The sequence below is a fragment of the Zootoca vivipara genome, chromosome 16 (assembly GCF_965207765.1).
Source record: "Zootoca vivipara chromosome 16, rZooViv2.hap1.1, whole genome shotgun sequence".
Lineage (NCBI taxonomy): Eukaryota > Metazoa > Chordata > Lepidosauria > Squamata > Lacertidae > Zootoca > Zootoca vivipara.
In genome coordinates this window covers 23,775,962-23,793,674 of record NC_142599.1, presented here as the reverse complement: position 1 = coordinate 23,793,674, position 17,713 = coordinate 23,775,962, and the positions used below count along the sequence as shown (strand labels likewise).

Sequence of the window (17,713 nt, the reverse complement as noted above, 5' to 3'; positions counted from 1 at the left end):
CAACAGCGACTCTCCCCACCTGTGATTTCCCGCATTCACCGAACACACTTTTTAAGGATCACACTTTTTAATTGTTGCACCAATTCTGTATATCAGCAAACTGCGATCCTTCTGAACATTCGCCCTCCTCGACTAGCAACCATCACCTTAAAACACATGTTTCCCTAGGGAGGCAAGTGTTTTGTTTTGTTTTTAGAAAGGGAGCAAGAACTTGGAAGTTTCGAGAGGGGTGGAATTACATTTGTCCTTCACTCGCTAACAACATTTATCCCCTCCGACCTGCTTTGAAGAAAAACAAAACAAAAAGGAGAATTGGTTCCATGAAAACGATTCAAAGGAAAAATCAAGGTTTCAGTCCTTACTAGTTTGTAAAACCCTCTCATCCTCCACCCTAATTTTTTAAAACAAATTATTTTAGATGTTCCATTCAGAAACAAACTCTGCTCTCCAATGTTTACGTTTGACGGGAGCATCAGTGTTTATTGGGGTGGGGCAGGGCAGGGAACAGGCTGACACAATAGCCAACCTACTTCAATGCAACGAGTCTCTCTAAAAGCTGGCATGATATCCAGGTACCTCATAACCCCTATTATCTTACTGTTTTCATTTCTATACTGTAAAAAAAAAAAGCTCAATATTTTAAGAATACTGTATATTAACTCTTCTTGTCAATACAAGTTTCTCTCTGCAGCTACATGGCAAGGACAATAGAGAAAATTTAGTGTTACATATTGAGCCTCAAGGACAGGGAGCCAAATGAAATGGGTGTGTGTGTGTGTGTGTGTGTGTGTGCATGTGTTTGGACAGTATTTTCATTTACAAAGGTCTCCTTCTCTAGTGTCATCACTGTCATTGAACACCCCTCCCTACAGCCCTTTCCCCAAATTCTGACCAAAGGGTTAATATCTAAAAAGGAAAAATTCTAACGCTCACGCATTCCTGGATCAGGAAATGTGGTTACAAAGGGGGGAAAGGTACTCTGCACATGTGCAGAGGCACTGGTGCCTTTGCTGTTGCTTGAGTGCTCAGAGGGACCTGGTCCTTGTATCAGGAGCCTAGAGTGTAGGAAAGCTTGTGCTTTAACTGCCAGCATCCCTCTTCCCTCACACTCCAAAGAAGAGATGAGCCACTCACATCCTCTCTTTGATGTGGCTTTTTGGCTGCAAACAGGAGGATTAACAAGCTTGTGCTTTAACTGCCAGCATCCCTCTTCCCTCACACTCCAAAGAAGAGATGAGCCACTCACATCCTCTCTTTGATGTGGCTTTTTGGCTGCAAACAGGAGGATTAACAAGCTTGTGCTTTAACTGCCAGCATCCCTCTTCCCTCACACTCCAAAGAAGAGATGAGCCACTCACATCCTCTCTTTGATGTCCAGGTCTCTCACCAGCTCGTCCCTCTGGTTCACCAGCGACACCAGCTCTTCCAGAAGGAGCTGCTCCCGCTGATGTTGAGCTTCTGTTTTGTGCCAGTCTGAAGTGGGGAGAGGCATAGCAAGAAAGGCTGATCCACCTTCCAATCCACAGATATACAAAGCCACATACAGATGTACAGGTGAAACTCGGAAAATTAGAATATCGTCGAAAAGTGCATTTGTTTCAGTAATGCAACTTATATTTTTTTCTTTTAATTTTTACAAATGCTTTCTTTTGGAAATTCCACAGTAATAATAATAATAATAATAATAATAATAATAATAATAATAATAAATTTTTATTTATACCCCGCCCTCCCCAGTCAAAAACCGGGCTCAGGGCGGCTGACACCAACAGAACCACAATAAAACATAAAAACAATTAATTAAAATACAGATTAAAATACAGTATTAAAATTTAAAGTGCAGCCTCATTTCAAGTAGGCCATAAATCCAAGCCACGAGGGAGAAAAACACAGGGGTCAGGCTGAGTCTAACCCAAAGGCCAGGCGGGACAGCTCTGTCTTGCAGGCCCTGCGGAAAGATGACAAATCCCGCAGGGCCCTGGTCTCCTGGGAAAGAGCGTTCCACCAGGTTGGGGCCAGTACTGAAAAGGCCCTGGCTCTAGTAGAGGCCAATCTAGCCATCTTATGACTCGGGATCTCCAGAATATTATTATTTGTGGACCTTAAGGTCCTCCGCGGGGCATACCAGGAGAGGCGGTCCCGTAGGTACGAGGGTCCCAAGTCGCATAGGGCTTTAAAGGTCAAAACCAGCACCTTAAACCTGATCCTGTACTCCACCGGGAGCCAGTGCAGCTGGTAAAGCACTGGATGAATGTGATCCCGCGGCCGGGACCCTGTAAGGAGCCTCGCCGCGGCATTCTGCACCCGCTGGAGTTTCTGGGTCAGCTTTAAGGGCAACCCTGCGTAGAGCGAGTTACAATAGTCAAGCCTGGAGGTGATCGTCGCATGGATCACTGTGGCCAGATCGGGGCGAGAGAGGTAAGGGACCAACTGCTTGATGCGGCGGAGATGGAAAAATGCCACCTTTGCTGTGGATGCAACCTGCGCCTCCATGGAAAGGGAGGCGTCAAAGGTTACACCCAAACTCTTGACAGAAGGCGCTGGTAATAAAACAAATAGTTACAATAATACAAAAATAAACAAAATAAACATCGCTATTACATTTCATTAATTACATTCCATTTATAATTGACCCGCCTAACGACAAATACAGTAATTACAATTACAACAAATAAAAGGCTTGACATATCTTGCTTTGCATGTCATGCATCTATCTCATATATTGGTTTCACCTTTTAAGTTGCATTACTGAAATAAATGCACTTTTCGATGGTATTCTAATTTTCCGAGTTTCACCTGTACATGTATATATTAAAGGTAAAGGGACCCCTGACCATTAGGTCCAGTCGTGACCAACTCTGGGGTTGCGCGCTCATCTCGCATTATTGGCCGAGGGAGCCGGCGTATGGCTTCCAGGTCATGTGGCCAGCATGACAAAGCCGTTTCTGGCAAACCAGAGCAACACATGGAAACGCCGTTTACCTTCCCGCCGGAGCGGTTCCTATTTATCTACTTGCATTTTGACATGCTTTCGAACTGCTAGGTTGGCAGGAGCTGGGACCAAGCAACGGGAGCTCACCCCGTCACAGGGATTCGAACCACCGACCTTCTGATCAGCAAGTCCTAGGCTCAGTGGTTTAACCACAGCGCCACCTGGGTACCTCATGTATACAGTGGTAACTCTACTTACGAATGTTTCTACTTACGAATAGAGCTCTGTCCGCCATCTTGGATGCGGTTTAGATAGGATTTTTTCTACTTGCAAATTTTTAGATAGGGTTGCTTCTACTTACGAATTTTTTCTCCCAATGCATTCCTATGGGATTCGACTTACAATTTTTTTCTACTTACAAATGTGCATTCGGAACGCATAAAATTCGTAAGTAGAGGTACCACTGTATATTAAAAACCACAAATAAACCTGGGCCTGCAACACACACACTGTAGGACGATTAAAACATATGAAGAAAACAATTTTGAAAACAGCAGTAGAGAAAACCAAAACATTGGAATAAAAACCAAGCACAGAATAAATGGCAGAATAAGCTTTTTTTTTTTTTTAAGGAACACTGAAACAGAACTTTCATCTTGCCACCCTGCCCTGCCACCAAACTTCCTAGATCTCTCCATACTCCCTTCTTCATCAACATCCCCAGTCAGGAAATGCTCCAGGGGGCACAACAGCCCAGCAAACCGGGCATGCTAGAGAAGCACTGACCCAGCCTCCCAGGCCCCCTTTCCCTCTGGGTTCCCTTTCCCAGTCCTCCACTCTGGTTTGCAAGTCCCCACCTTCAATAGCTATCATGGCTCTCAGCTCACGGCTCAGGAGTTCAAATCGCCGCTCCAAGTCTTGCTCTTCCATCCTGGAGAAGAAAGGAAGAGGCTGCGTTCAGACACCCAAAAAGTACCAGTAACTCCTCTTAGCAGAAGCTACTAAGAGTTACAATTCCCAGAGTTCCTGGGAAAGAGAGACTGGCTGTATAACCAATATAGTAGCTCTGTGAAGGGAACAGAGGTCCACCAAAGATACCTGGCACCCTTACTAAACTACAACTCCCAGGATTCTCTGGGGGAAGCCATGGCTGTTTAAAGTGGTACCACAGTGCTTTAAACATACGGTGTGAATGTCGCCTTGGATCACATGAGCGAGCCATCATGCTGTGTACTCCATCAAGCAGTGGAAGTCCCGCCCCCTTTAGTGCTGCCATTTCCTCTTCCCACCCCTCCTGCACTCACAGCAACTGCAGCTGGTCTTGCCGTCGGATCAGGGCATTCTTTTTATTCACCAGCGTGAACCATTCCTGGATCAGCTCCTCCTCCCTCAGTTTGTCAGCACCTGAAGTAGATCAGGGGAAGAGAGGAGGGTGAGGATCTCTGGTGATCTTTCTTCCCCAACATGCAAATATCTGGAGGACATTTGTCACTCCCGAGTTTTACCATTGTGAGCACCTTTCCCCGCCCTTAAAGCCATTTGTGTAGGGCGTAAAAAGGCAGGGCTGCAAAGGAAAAACCAGCGTGCTGCCAACTGTTCCATACTAAGCGGGACTTGCAAGTGTTTCACTTTAAAGGGCTTCATTTTCAGTACTGATCAGCATTGATAGCAAGCCCACTTTCGTGGCTGTGCTAGAGGGACTTGCTGTCAGCACCAATCAATGCTGAAAACGAGTCCCTGCCTGAGGGCCACACGCAGGGCCGGATTTAGGTTGATGAGGGCCTAAGCTACTGGAGGTAATGGAGCCCTTTATATGTCCAGCTGCCCTTTGTCAACAACTAATTGTCACTGTTTTTTTGTGTTGAATATATGCCATATGGTAATTTATGGACCTTATAGGTATCTAAAGCCATTTGCCACTGTTGCTGTATGTAGGTTTTATTCTATTTGTTTTTTATCTTATATTTTGGAAATATACATCCTTTAATTTTATTTTGGGGCCCCCAAGAGAGTCGGGCCGTAAGCTATAGCTTGCTTAGCTTATATGTAAATCTGCCACTGGCCACATGTGAGGTTGGATGAGTGCTTGACGGGCTTGTAGGGGTGTTGCATGTCACTGGACATCTGTGAGTGGGGCCTAGGGTGAGCAGGGACATATAGAAACACAGGAAGGGTGCGCCCAGGAAGGGGAGGCTTTACCCTCCCCCTCCCACCTTCCTCCCTATCACAGGAATGTACTTTGCACGGGCAGCATAGCTGCCAAGTACCCCGTTTTCTCCGGAAAACCCCCGATTTTACTTACCTTTTCCTGGTGGTCCCCCGTATCACTTCGTCTCCCGTTTTTCTCCATTATTTTCTCCTGCCGGCGACCATATTTTTTCTTTCCGGATTTGCCCTTCTATGGGCACCAAAAATGGCCGCCGCCGGCTTCAAAAGTCGCATCTACGCATGTCCGGAAGTGCATAGACGCGACTTCCGGTGTCGGCAGCGGCCATTTTTGGTGCCCATAGATGGGCGAAGCGACACCGGAAGTTGCGTCGACGCACTTCCTGACATGCGTAAAAGCAACTTTTGAAGCTGGCGGCGGCCATTTTTGGTGCCCATAGAAGGGCAAAGTGACACCAGAAGTTACGTCGACGCAACTTCCAGTGTCACATGGCTGCCGGTCCCAGATTCTGCAGTCCGGGACTTGGAAGGTAAGACGGGCCAGAATTGTGAACTCAGCACAGAGGTAGCAAAATGCGGGGAAAGTCTCTGCAGGCTTGCCTACTCTCGCCCATGAGGTTGCCCCCTCTCCAGAGTTTCAGGCAGGGGTCTTTCCTAGTTCTACCTGACAATGTCAAGAAAGGAACCTGTGAACTTCTGCATGCAAGGCAGATGCTCTACCCACCAAGCTGTGGCTCCCATCCCCAGTTTTCCTACCTGATTCCATAAGGCTCCGCAGGTCCTTCTCCACCACAGCTGCCCGCCCATCGATTTGCCGCTGTTCATTCTCTAAAGCCCGGAGTTCAGCAACCACATACTGGCTAGTGTCTTGGAATCTCTAGGGTGAAACCACAGCAGTCATTAGACGTGGTGTCTGTCTTGGGATGGGGGATGTGAATGCCACTCTGGGGTATGGAATGGGGCAGGGAAGAGCTAGACTGTTGCCCACAGAAATGATATCCCAGAAAGCATAAACACCTTGCTGGAGATGAAAACAAGACCCATTATACAAGAGGACATTCAAACCTGCTTCATTACCTGCAGATTATCCCAATCTGCTTCGTAGTGGTGAGAGTGTGACTTTCAGATCTGGGAGATCTGGTTGTTAAAGTCCCACGTCTGCCACAGGGTGACTGGGTGGCCTTGGGCAAGTTTGCATTCCGCTTCAGCCTCAGGTCCCAATCTAAAATTGGAGCAACAGTGGCCAGCCTCACAGGGTGGTTGTGTGCAGAAAAAACCCACACACAAAGGCTGTTCACTGCTTTGCCAATTTAAAGGAGCAGCAGAAAAACGAAGAAGGTGCAACTTATTCTCATTGAAAAATCTACTTTTTTGTTGGTGCAGAACTATTTAGGCAGTGGTGGCCACCAACTCAGATGGCATTAAGACTCTATGAATCGAAAAAGAAGATGCTATATGTACTTTTCCTTGTTTGTTTTGTAACACAATATTTTTTTAAATAAAAACTAATTAAAAAACAAAAGAGGACTGGACAAATTCATGGGGGAGAAGGCTATCAATGGCTATTATAGCCAAGGTGGCTGTTCTCTGTCTCCACTGTTAAAGGCAGCTATGCCAGTTGCTGGAAACCACAGCAGGGGAGAGGGCTCTCATGCTTCGGTCCTGCAACTGGCTGGTCACTTTGAGAATAGGATGCTTGCATAGTTGGAGCACCGGCCTGGTCCAGCAGACTCTTCTTATGTTCTTTGAGGAGAGGTTCTGCAGGCTTGGGACATTTTCATAATAAGGAGCAGTAAAGCACATTATGAGCAACTGATGAAGCAGTCTGGTAGGAAAGCAAGCCACTGATCAATCAAGCCCAGTATTAGTTATTTTTGACCGATAGCATCTCTCCCAGCTCTGCAACCTGAGATCCTTCAAATGTCAAGGATTAAATCTGTGACCTTCTGCATGCAAAGCATGAGATTTGCCTCTAGGTTACGAGGCCCTTCTCTTGTAACATGCAGAAAGAGAGGAGACCAGGAACTGCCTAGAAAACAAGCCCCACCCCATGGTTGGTAGAATTAGCTACCCAAATCTCTCCTGGGTTACTCATATGCTTTCTAGAACAGCTATGAGTGGCAGACAGCGAAGGGTAGGTAATAAACAACCAAACAACAACAATTGCTATATTAAAACTAAAGGGCCATTTCACACAAGCCCGGCTCCTGAAATTAGCAACATCCCCACCATCTTTGGGCACATATGGGACATTTTGAGGTTTCTGTTTCCAATAAAGGAACTTGGATGACTCACTCGCTATGAACATGGTTGGTCTGGGTAGGAACTGAAACGGCCTCCCGTGCAGCACAGCAGTCATATGGTTCCCCCAAGGCCATGCAATTTCCTGTGGGGACTTGTGCTCTTTCTTGAGAGCTAGAAACTTGTCAAGTGTTAAAGCCAAGTTTCTTAGGATTCTGAATGAGCTGCCCAACACAACTGCAGCTAAGAAGAACCTAGTCTAATATATGTTGCTCATCTGCTATTACTGGAGGACCGCTCTGGTGAGTTAAACCAAAGTTTTATCTAGATCAGGACACTTATATTCAGCAGTAGTCAGCCCAATGTTTCTGAGAAGCTCATGGACAAAAGGAGCTGAATTTTGACAATGGTTTGTCCCCATAATTTGGGAAATCAGAGGCAGATTGCTTTAGGACAGTCATCCCCAAACTTCGGCCCTCCAGATGTTTTGGACTACAATTCCCATCTTCCCCGACCACTGGTCCTGTTAGCTAGGGATCATGGGAGTTGTAGGCCAAAACATCTGGAGGACCGCAGTTTGGGGATGCCTGCTTTAGGACATGGAGGCTCCATTTACTGTAGTTATGTTTTACTAAACGGTTAATAATAACTGCAAATAGTCTCTGCAAATAGTTATTCATGCTTTTCATGCCATTGTTCAAGAGCTCTCAACCAGGCAAAAAGGGACACCCATGAGGGCAGAGGTGGATCAGATTTTAGGATTCAAAGTCTTTTTTTGTGTGGAAATGTGTATTTTATAAAAGCTGTGGTGTTAGGGGACTAGCTTCCTTTTTCTGGTGCGCCTTTTTTTTTTAACCAGCTGAAACAGCTACTAATCAGAGAAAGGCTGCTTTCAAATGAGGCAGTTTCGTTTTAAATCAGATCTTGCTCCAAAAGCGATTCTAAGCTCACGAGGCCCAATTCTTCCCGTATCTTACCGGAATCTCTTCTTCATTGGTGCTGATCTTCAGGCTGGTGTCCTGGGGCAGTTCCTGGGAGGTAGCAGTTGGAGGGCCTGTGAAGAAGAGAGCCAGAGATAACCAGGCTGAGCAAATTACATTTTTTTTGTGGGGCTGGGGTGGGTAGAAGGGATATTTAGACCAGAGCACCTGCTTATGCAGGGGACCCTTCAGAGACAGTTGGGAGATGAAGGGAAAAGCAAGCCACCCACCTCTTTAGTTCCAGCCTACCAACTCTGCAAGGATCCAAACTCACCTGGGTGCCGCTGAACTTTTGGTCGGGGTCTTGAGCCCCCATCGCTAACATCCTCCTGGGAGAGGAAGGAGGGAGAGAGAGAGAGAGAGAGAGGAAAGTGGGTCTCAGAAAGGAAACCGAGTCATGTAACTTTCATCTCTGAAAAATATTGAACAGTCGGGAGACAGAAGTGGAGAGGCTGCATCCTCTCCGCCCCCGCCCCCCATGTTGTGGGAGCCTGGCTCCCATCATCTGCGGCCATGTGCCATGTTGGCTAGGCTGGTGAGACCTGCAGTCTCAACCAGAGGGCACCATGTGTTGGCACCCCAACCTCCCAAACCCGATGTGCACCAGAAGATTTGGACTACAACTCCCATCTGCCCCAGCCATCCTGGCAGGTGTTGAGTCCAAGATATCTGGAGGCTGCTACAGAGCACCAGAGCAAGTGTTTAATTTGTACATTTAAACAAACAACAGGGTAGTATTGCCCTAAAGGGGTGGGGAACCTTTGGCCCTCCAGATGTTGCTGAACTACAACTTCCATAATCCCTGGGCCTGATGGGAGTTGTTTTAATGCAACATCTGGAAGTGAGAAATTGCAAGTTTTCGGTCAGCATTTTCACCTAGACAGATCTATGGTCTTTACCCTTTCACCATGCCATGGCACATTCGTAAATGAACATGGAAACATGGAGATGGCTGGCAAGCGAGCAAGCCCTGAGCAGAAACCAGCCAGCTAGGGGGGGTTGCCAGCTGCCCTGATCAGCTGCAAATGCAGATAGAGGTGAGGAAGACATTAAAAGAGAGAGGTCAGACTTTATCCGTCTGGCCTGATATTGTCTGCTCTGAGGGGAAGCCGCTCTCCTGGGTGTCTGCCAGAGGTGAATATATTTCCCATTACCTCCTTCCTGATCTTTTGAACTGGAGGCGAAAACATGACCTACAGCCCATTACTAGCAGGCTATTCTACAGCAGGTGCATCCCGCCTGGCTGCCTGCACTAAAATTAGCAAACCAAGCATAGAAGTAGCGCACGTAAAAGGCACGTACTTGGGAAGCGGAAGATCAGTGCTGGCTCCAGGTTTCCATCAAGATGGCCTCTGCATGGCTCCCCCCACCCCACTTCCTGGATATCGTGCACAAACACACATACCCCAAGTACGGAGAAAGAAGTTTTTATTTTATTAATTGCTAAAATGATTAGTAGTTCACCAGGACAACTCAAAAGTGAGAGGCACACGAAATTTTAAGCTTTCAATGCAAACACTGTTATTTGTGGACAGAGCAAAAACCACACAGAACAACCTGTTCACCAATGAGAAACAGAACAGAAAATCAGGTTAGGGCAGAGACAGGGAAGGCCTGCAGCTCTTCCAGATGTTGCCTAACTGCAACTCCCATCTGTCCCAGTCAGCAAAGCCAATGGACAATGACGGCACAAGTTGCTAAGAACATTTGGAGGGCCCCAAGGTCCCTAATCCCAGGGTTAGAAGGAATCAAAGGCTGTGCAGCTAAACTTCCAAGACACGGGGCAGCACCACCAACGCACCCAGTTTGATTCACGAAATCCAAGCAGTGTTCCAAGAGGAGGGCACCTGTTATAAAACACAGCCAAAAAGGCCCAGTTCTCGAAACCTGTCCATCGAAAGCAACTGCCAAATTTCGAAAGCAGGAGACCAGTGCCAGAGTTCAATGGTGCCTGGAAGCCAAATGGGCAGCTTTGGCTGTGCTGATGGAAATGCAACTCTGCACGTGCCCAGCAGCACTCTCTCCACAGCAGCATGTTTCTCAAAGCCAAAAGCTTGGATCTGAAGCCGTTGCAGGGCCAAAGCCAGGCCTAGGTTAGACCCTCCTAGATCAAGCATCCCATGCTATAAAAGCTCTTAGTTCGGCAGGGTAAGGGGTTAGCAAAACCAGAAGCGCAATGATAAAAAAGTGGCCATGCAACATTAACCCGGCAATGCGCCCAAGCAAGCTTGTCCAGTGTCTCCCTGGGAGTTCCACTCACCATGGCCAGCCGCCTGGCAGGGTCCTCAACCGGGCTACCAGGCTCCCCTTCATCCATCGACAGGGACTCGCTTTTGAGCCGTGAGCGCCGCTTCTTCACCAGGTCTGCATCCCGCACATGGGCGAAGGTGGACTTGGCAGCGTGGGGGCGTGGGGGGGCTACCGGGCCTTGGCTCCCTGTGGAGAGAGCGCGCTGCAAGGGGCGTTCAATGCTGCCCCGTGATGCAATCCGTTTCAGCCGCGGAGGGGGAACCAGCTTCTCCCCATTGCTGGTGGGCGGCTTCCCCTCAGGCCTTGCGGCTTCTGTCCCAGAAGCCTCTGCTTCCGCACCATGAGCGAGAGTAGCCCCATTGGCCAGCAGCTTCCCATCGGGCTTTGAGGCAGCAGTCTCACAGTCGCTCGAGGGAGAGACCTCTTCCTGCCGTTCAGGGTTTTGACTGGCCTCAGTGCCATTAGCCACAGCTTGTTCACCAGGCTGCGGGGCCTCAGTCCTAGAATCCAGTTGGGCCTGAAAACTGGCCCCACGTTCCATGGCTGCAGCGCCATTAACAAGTGTGTTCCCATCAGATTGGGAGGCCTCCGCCTTAGTGGGAAGAGACTGTGTGTCTGCAGTACTCTCAGCCACAGCCTTCTCATCAGAATTCGCACCCTCAGCTTTACAGTCCACAGTTCTGAGGGGCTCGGGTGTGGCTTCGTCTGCTGGCTTGACGGCTGCGCCATTGACAATTCCCTTCTTGTCAGCTTCCACCATGTTCACCTCCTCATGTGCCCGATCTAGTTCCACAGGCTGTAGCAGCTCAGCACTGTTGGATTCCGCCACCTTGTCCTCTGTCACAACTGCCTTCCCAGAATCCTTTGCAACATCTGCCTTCTCCTCACTCTGAGAATGCTCGGGGGCAGCATCCTCCAACTTTGGCTCCTGGCCTTCCTCTGGCATGGTGCTGGACGCCTTTGCCACCCCAGAGTCCTCTGCGCCTGACCCCCTGGGCTGCTCTATCTGGGAGGCGGCAACGTGGAGGTGCTGGGAGTAGAAGTCGGCGGGGTCAATGGAGCCAGACGAGTCTGTGTCGAATTTGCCCACCTTGTAGGTGGTCTGGTTGCTATTGGCGGCAAACTGCACCACGTTCAGCTCTTGCCCGGTGAAAAAAGCCCGGATTTGGCACAGGTAGGTCATGACGATCAGCCGGTCGGGCACAGCCAGGAAAACCATGTCGGCAGGGTCCATCACCCGGGAGATCCCCAGTGAGGCAAAGCCATCAAAGGCCTGATTACGGAAGGAGAGAACGAGAGAGGAACTTAAGCCTGTTGAAGCCTTTTCCCAACCATAGGGCTTTTTCCACAGCAGGGTTTTATTTATTAACATCATGCTCTCCTCCTCCTCCCCTACTTTCAAGGTGGCATATATAGTTCTCCCCATTTCATCCCCACAACAATTCTGTGAGGTAGGCTGAGAGTAAGCAACTGGCCCAAGGTCACTAGTGAGCTTCATGGCTGAGTGGGGATTTTAACCCTACCTGCCAACACTCTAACCACTACACCAACTTGACACTCTTACCCATTTTACAGATGGGAGGACTGAGAGAAACAGAGGCCTCCTGCATCTGTCCTGTCCTTTTCACTCTGGGCCACCCTCGAGTTTTCTGAATTAATTATCCCCAGAACAACCCTGTGAGGTAGTCTAGGCTGAGTAACTTTGACTTAAGGCCACCCAGAAACTCAATAAGGATGTGAACCTCTTCCCAACAAGGCCTTGGGACCTCCCTATATTAAAGGCATCCCTCTTTAGCATCTCCACTCAACAGCCTGGCCCAATTTCTTCTGGCTCAAGGAAAGCTGGAGCTACAGACTCACCAGTTTATTGTTCTCTTTGATATCAAGCGGGTCCAGGGCTTCGTAATTGCTGAAGGTGGGAAGGGGGAGAGGAATAAAGTCTGTGAGCAGGCTTTGACCTGGATCACCTGGGACCCCAAAACTTTCTATCACCACCACCACCACCACTGTCCGTACTTGGCCCTACTGTCACAATGACCCCCAACCTTTTCTGGTTACCTCTGTTTAAAACAGTCTCTCCCCAGGTGCCTTGATCTCTTTTCTATCCCTATGCTTCTGGAGGTTTCATTGCTCAGGCCAGGAGACACCCTCCTCCCCACCCCATTCACAGGGGGATCCCCTCCCTCCAACAAAGCCTTTTGCACTGCTGGAGCAACCCCTAGCCATTGGCTGGCCGGGTTTGAGGGGTGCATTCATGGTGCCCTGCAAGCCTAGCTTTGCAAGACTAGACGACCCTTCCAACTCTACAGTTCTATGGTTCTAAGGCAGATTCCCAAGTTCTTCGCATTTCCTGCAGCATCACTGCAAAGGCAGATTTGCTGAGCTTTCTGGAATATGCAAATGCATATAAATTCAACGGGGGAAGGCCCATAGTTCAGGGGCTTTCAATGGAGGAGGTCCCAGGTTCCATCCCTGGCGTCTCCAAGTAGGGTTGGGAGAGATTCCTGCTACAGGCAGTCTACGCATTACAGAACTAGCTGGACCAATGGTGTGACTTGATAGAAGGCAGGCTGCTTCCACTACACTGATCTACTCCTTCTAGAAGAGATAATGAATCCAGACAACATTCTTTAACTAGGTTAACTGTACGAGCCACAGGCAGGACACTAATCCTTTGGGTCTGCGATCAGGACAGCTCCCTTACGTGTCAGTTCTCAGCCGCCACCATGGGCTCCTATCAGAACAGGAGCTCTGCACGCAAGACAACAACTCACATCTTCTCTGGGTGGAAGTGATGCAGGATGGCACAGAACGCCAGCCCATTGCGCCAAGACGTGGTGAAGTTGGTGATGCGGACACCCCGGGAGCCTGCCGTCACTTCCTGACACCACTCCAGCAAGGATTGGCTGGAACTCACGAGCAATGGGCTGGTGGGGGAGTCAACCTAAAAAGGGTGGGGTAGGGGAGGGAAGAAGTTGGTCATGGGTCTGGGTGAGGGGACACGGGATAGCTCCCTCCCTGCACCCACAATGTGGCAAAAGTTTCTAGGTCACAGGTGGGGTGTTGCTGGGCCACAACTCCCATCGTTCTTGGGTATCAGCCACATTGGCCGAGGCTGGTGGGAGTGACAATGCCTGGGGAAAGCAGCAGTGAAGATGGCGCTTGCATGCCATCCAGCCACTGCTAATTGGGTCTATCAGCATTTCAGTATGCTTGTTCACGCACAAGGGTTAAGATGGATATGCAACTATTAAGGTCTGCTCAAGATGCTCAGCTCATTGTCCCAGTGTTAGCTTCTGCTGGGTGGATAGCAACACAGCCATTCATTCGTTCTCTCTCTCTCTCTCACACACACACACACACAACTCCCTTTCAAATAACATTCAGGTGCTCCCCACAATGAAGCACCAGGTAAAGGACCTTTCCATTTCCCCTGGCCTTTGGGATGCATCGAGCATTTAAAAAAATAAATTCTATTGTTTTTCTGCCTACTATTGTTACTCTTTTCTGCACACCTGTCTGTTTACGGAATGGCATTGACAACATTTTACTATTGTGTACTGCCATGTGTGGGATATGGTACTGTTGGCCAATCTGCTCTACTGAGCTTGTTGGAGCCAACACACACACACACACACACACACACACACATGTAGGACAGCTGTAGCTTTCTGCTTTGCACGCAGAGAAATCCCTGCTTGCCTGAAATCTTGGGAGAGCCGCTGCCAGCCATTGCAGACAATACTGAGCTTGATGGGCCAAGGGTCTGACTTGGTATAAGGCAGCTTTCTATATAGGCCAGGATGCAATCAACAAACCAGCAAATATCCCTGAACCTGCCCACGGTGACCATGGGGCACGCTGCTTCACCTGTCCCTCTGCAGCATGCTATGCTCGCTGGGAGCCCCAGCTGGGTCTCTGTAGGTCTCCTGCTCTACACTGTATTCCTGCCCCCCCCCAGGAGGAAAGGAGGAGCCATCATGAGCTCTGCCTCTTCTCTCTCAGCAGGACCCTTCTTGCTCCAAATCCCGCACCCACTTTAACTGGTAAGATTCAACACTCACTGCTCCAGAATCAAACACATTTAAAAGGAATGAGGTTCTGGGATCCCATAGTTTCAAGTTATCTTGCAACAAGGCTCCAACCACCATGCTCTGACCTCGGCCCTCCTATCACCACTTCCATATTTTAAAAAGCAGGGAGCGTCCCACAACAAAACCAGAGTTAGCTGCACATTGAGAAAGCAGGGGAGAGAACTGGCCATGGGTTGTCGACAGTAAGGAGGATGGCATGGCGCGGCCTTCTGTACCTGGGATTCGCCTTGAGCTCCAAGGTCTGTTGTTGTGCCACGGGGTGGGGGGACTGGTGCCAGAGTTTCCTGGCTGGACCGGGCACTCCTCTCCTTGAGGGAGCTGGGAGCTGGGAGAGGTAAGGCAGGGCCCTGAGGTGATGGAGGACTTGGGGGGTGAGGAGCTTCAGTCGAGACTACCGCTTGCTCTTTGTTTGGCAAATTATCTGCCTCTGTGCTGGATGTTTTTTCTGCCTTGACCTCTCGGCTGTCTGACGGACTGCAGCTCTTCAGCCATTCTTGGCCCATCCCTGCCCCTTTTAAGCTGGGGGCACTGCTCTCTGGAAATTCCAGGCCCAACGCCTCACTCCTCATGTCCCCATCTGGCTTGTGCGACTCCGCTGCCGCCGTCGTCTCCAGAACACCTTCCGGCCCTTCCTCTCTGCCGCGTTCTTCATTGCACTGCTCTTCTCCATCCTCAGAAGCCATACCTTCCACTTGAGCAGCTTCCTCTTCTGCTGCCTCCTCCTGAGAGGTCCCTCCGGAAGCTCTTCTCCCCTCAGCATTCCTCCCATTACCTGCCTCTCCTTCCTCCGGTCCTGAAAATGCTGAGCCTTCTGGCGGGCTTTGGAGACTGCTCTCAGCAGCTGCCATTTTGTCATCCACATCCCAACTCCTCTCAGGACTGGGTGAGGAAGTGAGGACTGGGGTGGGCATCTCTGCCATGCTCACCTCTGCCACCTCTTCCCTGCCCTCCCTTGCAGGAGACAGTGGTGACTCAGGCGAGGTTTGAAGGCCGCTGCCACCCACCCCAGCCAAATCTTCCTCTGGCACAAATTCCACCTGCTGCAGGGGCACTTCTGGGAAAAGGCTTATTGGTGGGCTGGGGCCTTCAAGCCCTTCAGACACTTGGCAACGGCCCATCTCTGTTTTGTCCCCTATCCAACTTTCCTCCTGTTTGGGAGCCTCCTCGACAGAAACAGCTTCACATGGCTCCTGGCTGGTTTCAGCCTCAATCTGCTCCCTCTCTGGTTCCAAAGGGTTTTCCACTGCACAGCTCAGCTCGTCATCAGGAAGCCCTCCTTTGAAAGCAACCCCCTCCTCCTCCTCCTCCACCACACTCCTTGCTGGGCCAAACAGGGGTACCTCAGGCAGGCTGCCATCTCCAGGAGTCCATGTCCCCCCTCCCCATTGCTCCATCTCCACCACAGCGCTACCCCCACCAAGTGAGACAGAAGCAACTGCTAACAGGGATGGATCTCCTGCTGCGCTAGTCCCTGCTTCTCCAAAAAAAGCAGCCATGGGGGGAGGCCCCATGAGGGGAGACAAGGCCATGAAGGCCGCATCCGAAGGCGACCCCATGGACTCTGCATCGTCGGCGACTAGGAGGGGCCTGTGTTCAGCGAGGGGTGAGTCTTCTGCAAAATACATCACCACAGAACCATGGGTGGGAGAGGAGGGTCCTTCTGCCAGGCTCCTGCAGCCTAGTCTTTCCCTAGGCGGGCTATCTGGGGCACAGGGCACGCTGAGGGGATTGGAGCTGTCCTCCACCCACGGTGTGGCCACCTCTGCCGAGGGGCTTGGAGACTCTGGGGACAGCGGCATCTTCTCCAGCCTGCGTTTCCGCACAGGGGGGGCCTCAGGTGCCAACGGAGGCGAGAGAGGGAAATCTGTGGGCCCTGGGCCTGGAGGTCCCCTGAGGGGGCTCTTCTTCCTCCTCTGTGGCACAGGGAGAGGGTCCTGCTCTCTGGGTTTCCAGATATCGCCAGGCCTGGAAGCAAGCAAGAAAGGGAAGTCCTGAGAAATTGGCCCCAAAAGGACAACACATCTTTCTTCAGCCAGCGAAAAGTTCAAACCCCTTCCTGGGTGAGAGTTGGGATGGAGCCACCACCGTCTCCCAGCCTCAACCTTTTCCTGTTTTCCTACCAGCATTTTCCCATGGGATCCTAACTCTCCATCTCCGCTCTGAGACCCACTTCACTGCCTGCATGTGCATGCATGCAAAAAACAACAACCATTACATCCCCAACACTGCAGCAGCCTTCTAGACTGACCCTGGGCAATAGCAGCCCTGTTTGTTTTTTTGCAGGTTAGCAAGCATTGGGAAATGGTACAGGACACTGCAAAAGTCCACAGAGAAATGGAAAGGACGGGCATGGTGGGGAAACAGGAGAGACAGGGGCAGAGAAAGCAAGTCAGAAAAATAACCTCAACGACACGGATAGGGAACCTGCAGTCCTCCTGTTTTTGCACTACAGCTCTCATCAACCCCTGACCATTGGATACCCCTGTTCTTTGTGGATGGAATTATTCACCCCAAGGACCCTCCGGATATTGCTGGACTCCAGCTCCCATCAGCCCCAGACCACACAGTCAAAAGTAAGGAAATACGGGAGTTGGGAGACCCACAATGTCTGGAGGGCCTAAAATTCCCCATTCTTAATTCAGAGCATTCCTATGGTGTAGAACGGACCCATCTAATCACTGTAAGCCACACTCAAATGACTACATCGGATGCCCTTTAAAATGTGTTGGAAAGTTTTTGTTCTTATTTTTAATATGTGTTTTTTTATATTGCAAGTTTATGTTGAGATGAAGGGTGGTGCACACATTTTAATAAAAATAAGAATAATAAGAACTTCAGGTTCTTTTACAAATGACCCCTGCCCCAAGCTAGCTCTAGATCACCCCTGCCAGTGTTTGAATTATGGAGGGAGATAAAGGGAACTTGCTTCCCACATCCTACATTAGTGACTGTTATTAAAAGCTAACAAGGGAGGGGTATGATATGACTGAGTTGGGACTTATGGGTGTCATTATGGGACCCTATAGCTCCTCCTCCAACCATAATATGAG

General features: G+C 49.7%; 1 protein-coding gene across 4 annotated transcripts in view; it reads right to left on the bottom strand.

Moving 5' to 3' along the window:
* Nucleotides 1–17,713, bottom strand: part of EHBP1L1 (EH domain binding protein 1 like 1) — a 44,206-nt gene that overhangs the window by 1,134 nt on the left and 25,359 nt on the right. For 2 of the 4 annotated variants that reach the window (XM_088659842.1, XM_088659843.1), the window contains 10 exons: nucleotides 14,879–16,628; nucleotides 13,344–13,513; nucleotides 12,430–12,478; nucleotides 10,580–11,842; nucleotides 8,594–8,648; nucleotides 8,317–8,393; nucleotides 5,855–5,975; nucleotides 4,237–4,336; nucleotides 3,790–3,863; nucleotides 1,359–1,473 (listed from right to left, as the gene is read on the bottom strand). In XM_088659842.1, the coding sequence (XP_088515968.1) occupies nucleotides 1,359–1,473; nucleotides 3,790–3,863; nucleotides 4,237–4,336; nucleotides 5,855–5,975; nucleotides 8,317–8,393; nucleotides 8,594–8,648; nucleotides 10,580–11,842; nucleotides 12,430–12,478; nucleotides 13,344–13,513; nucleotides 14,879–16,628 (3,774 nt within the window). The remainder of the gene's footprint in view (nucleotides 1–1,358; nucleotides 1,474–3,789; nucleotides 3,864–4,236; nucleotides 4,337–5,854; nucleotides 5,976–8,316; nucleotides 8,394–8,593; nucleotides 8,649–10,579; nucleotides 11,843–12,429; nucleotides 12,479–13,343; nucleotides 13,514–14,878; nucleotides 16,629–17,713) is intronic. The other 2 variants (XM_088659844.1, XM_088659845.1) reach the window with 1 other exon arrangement.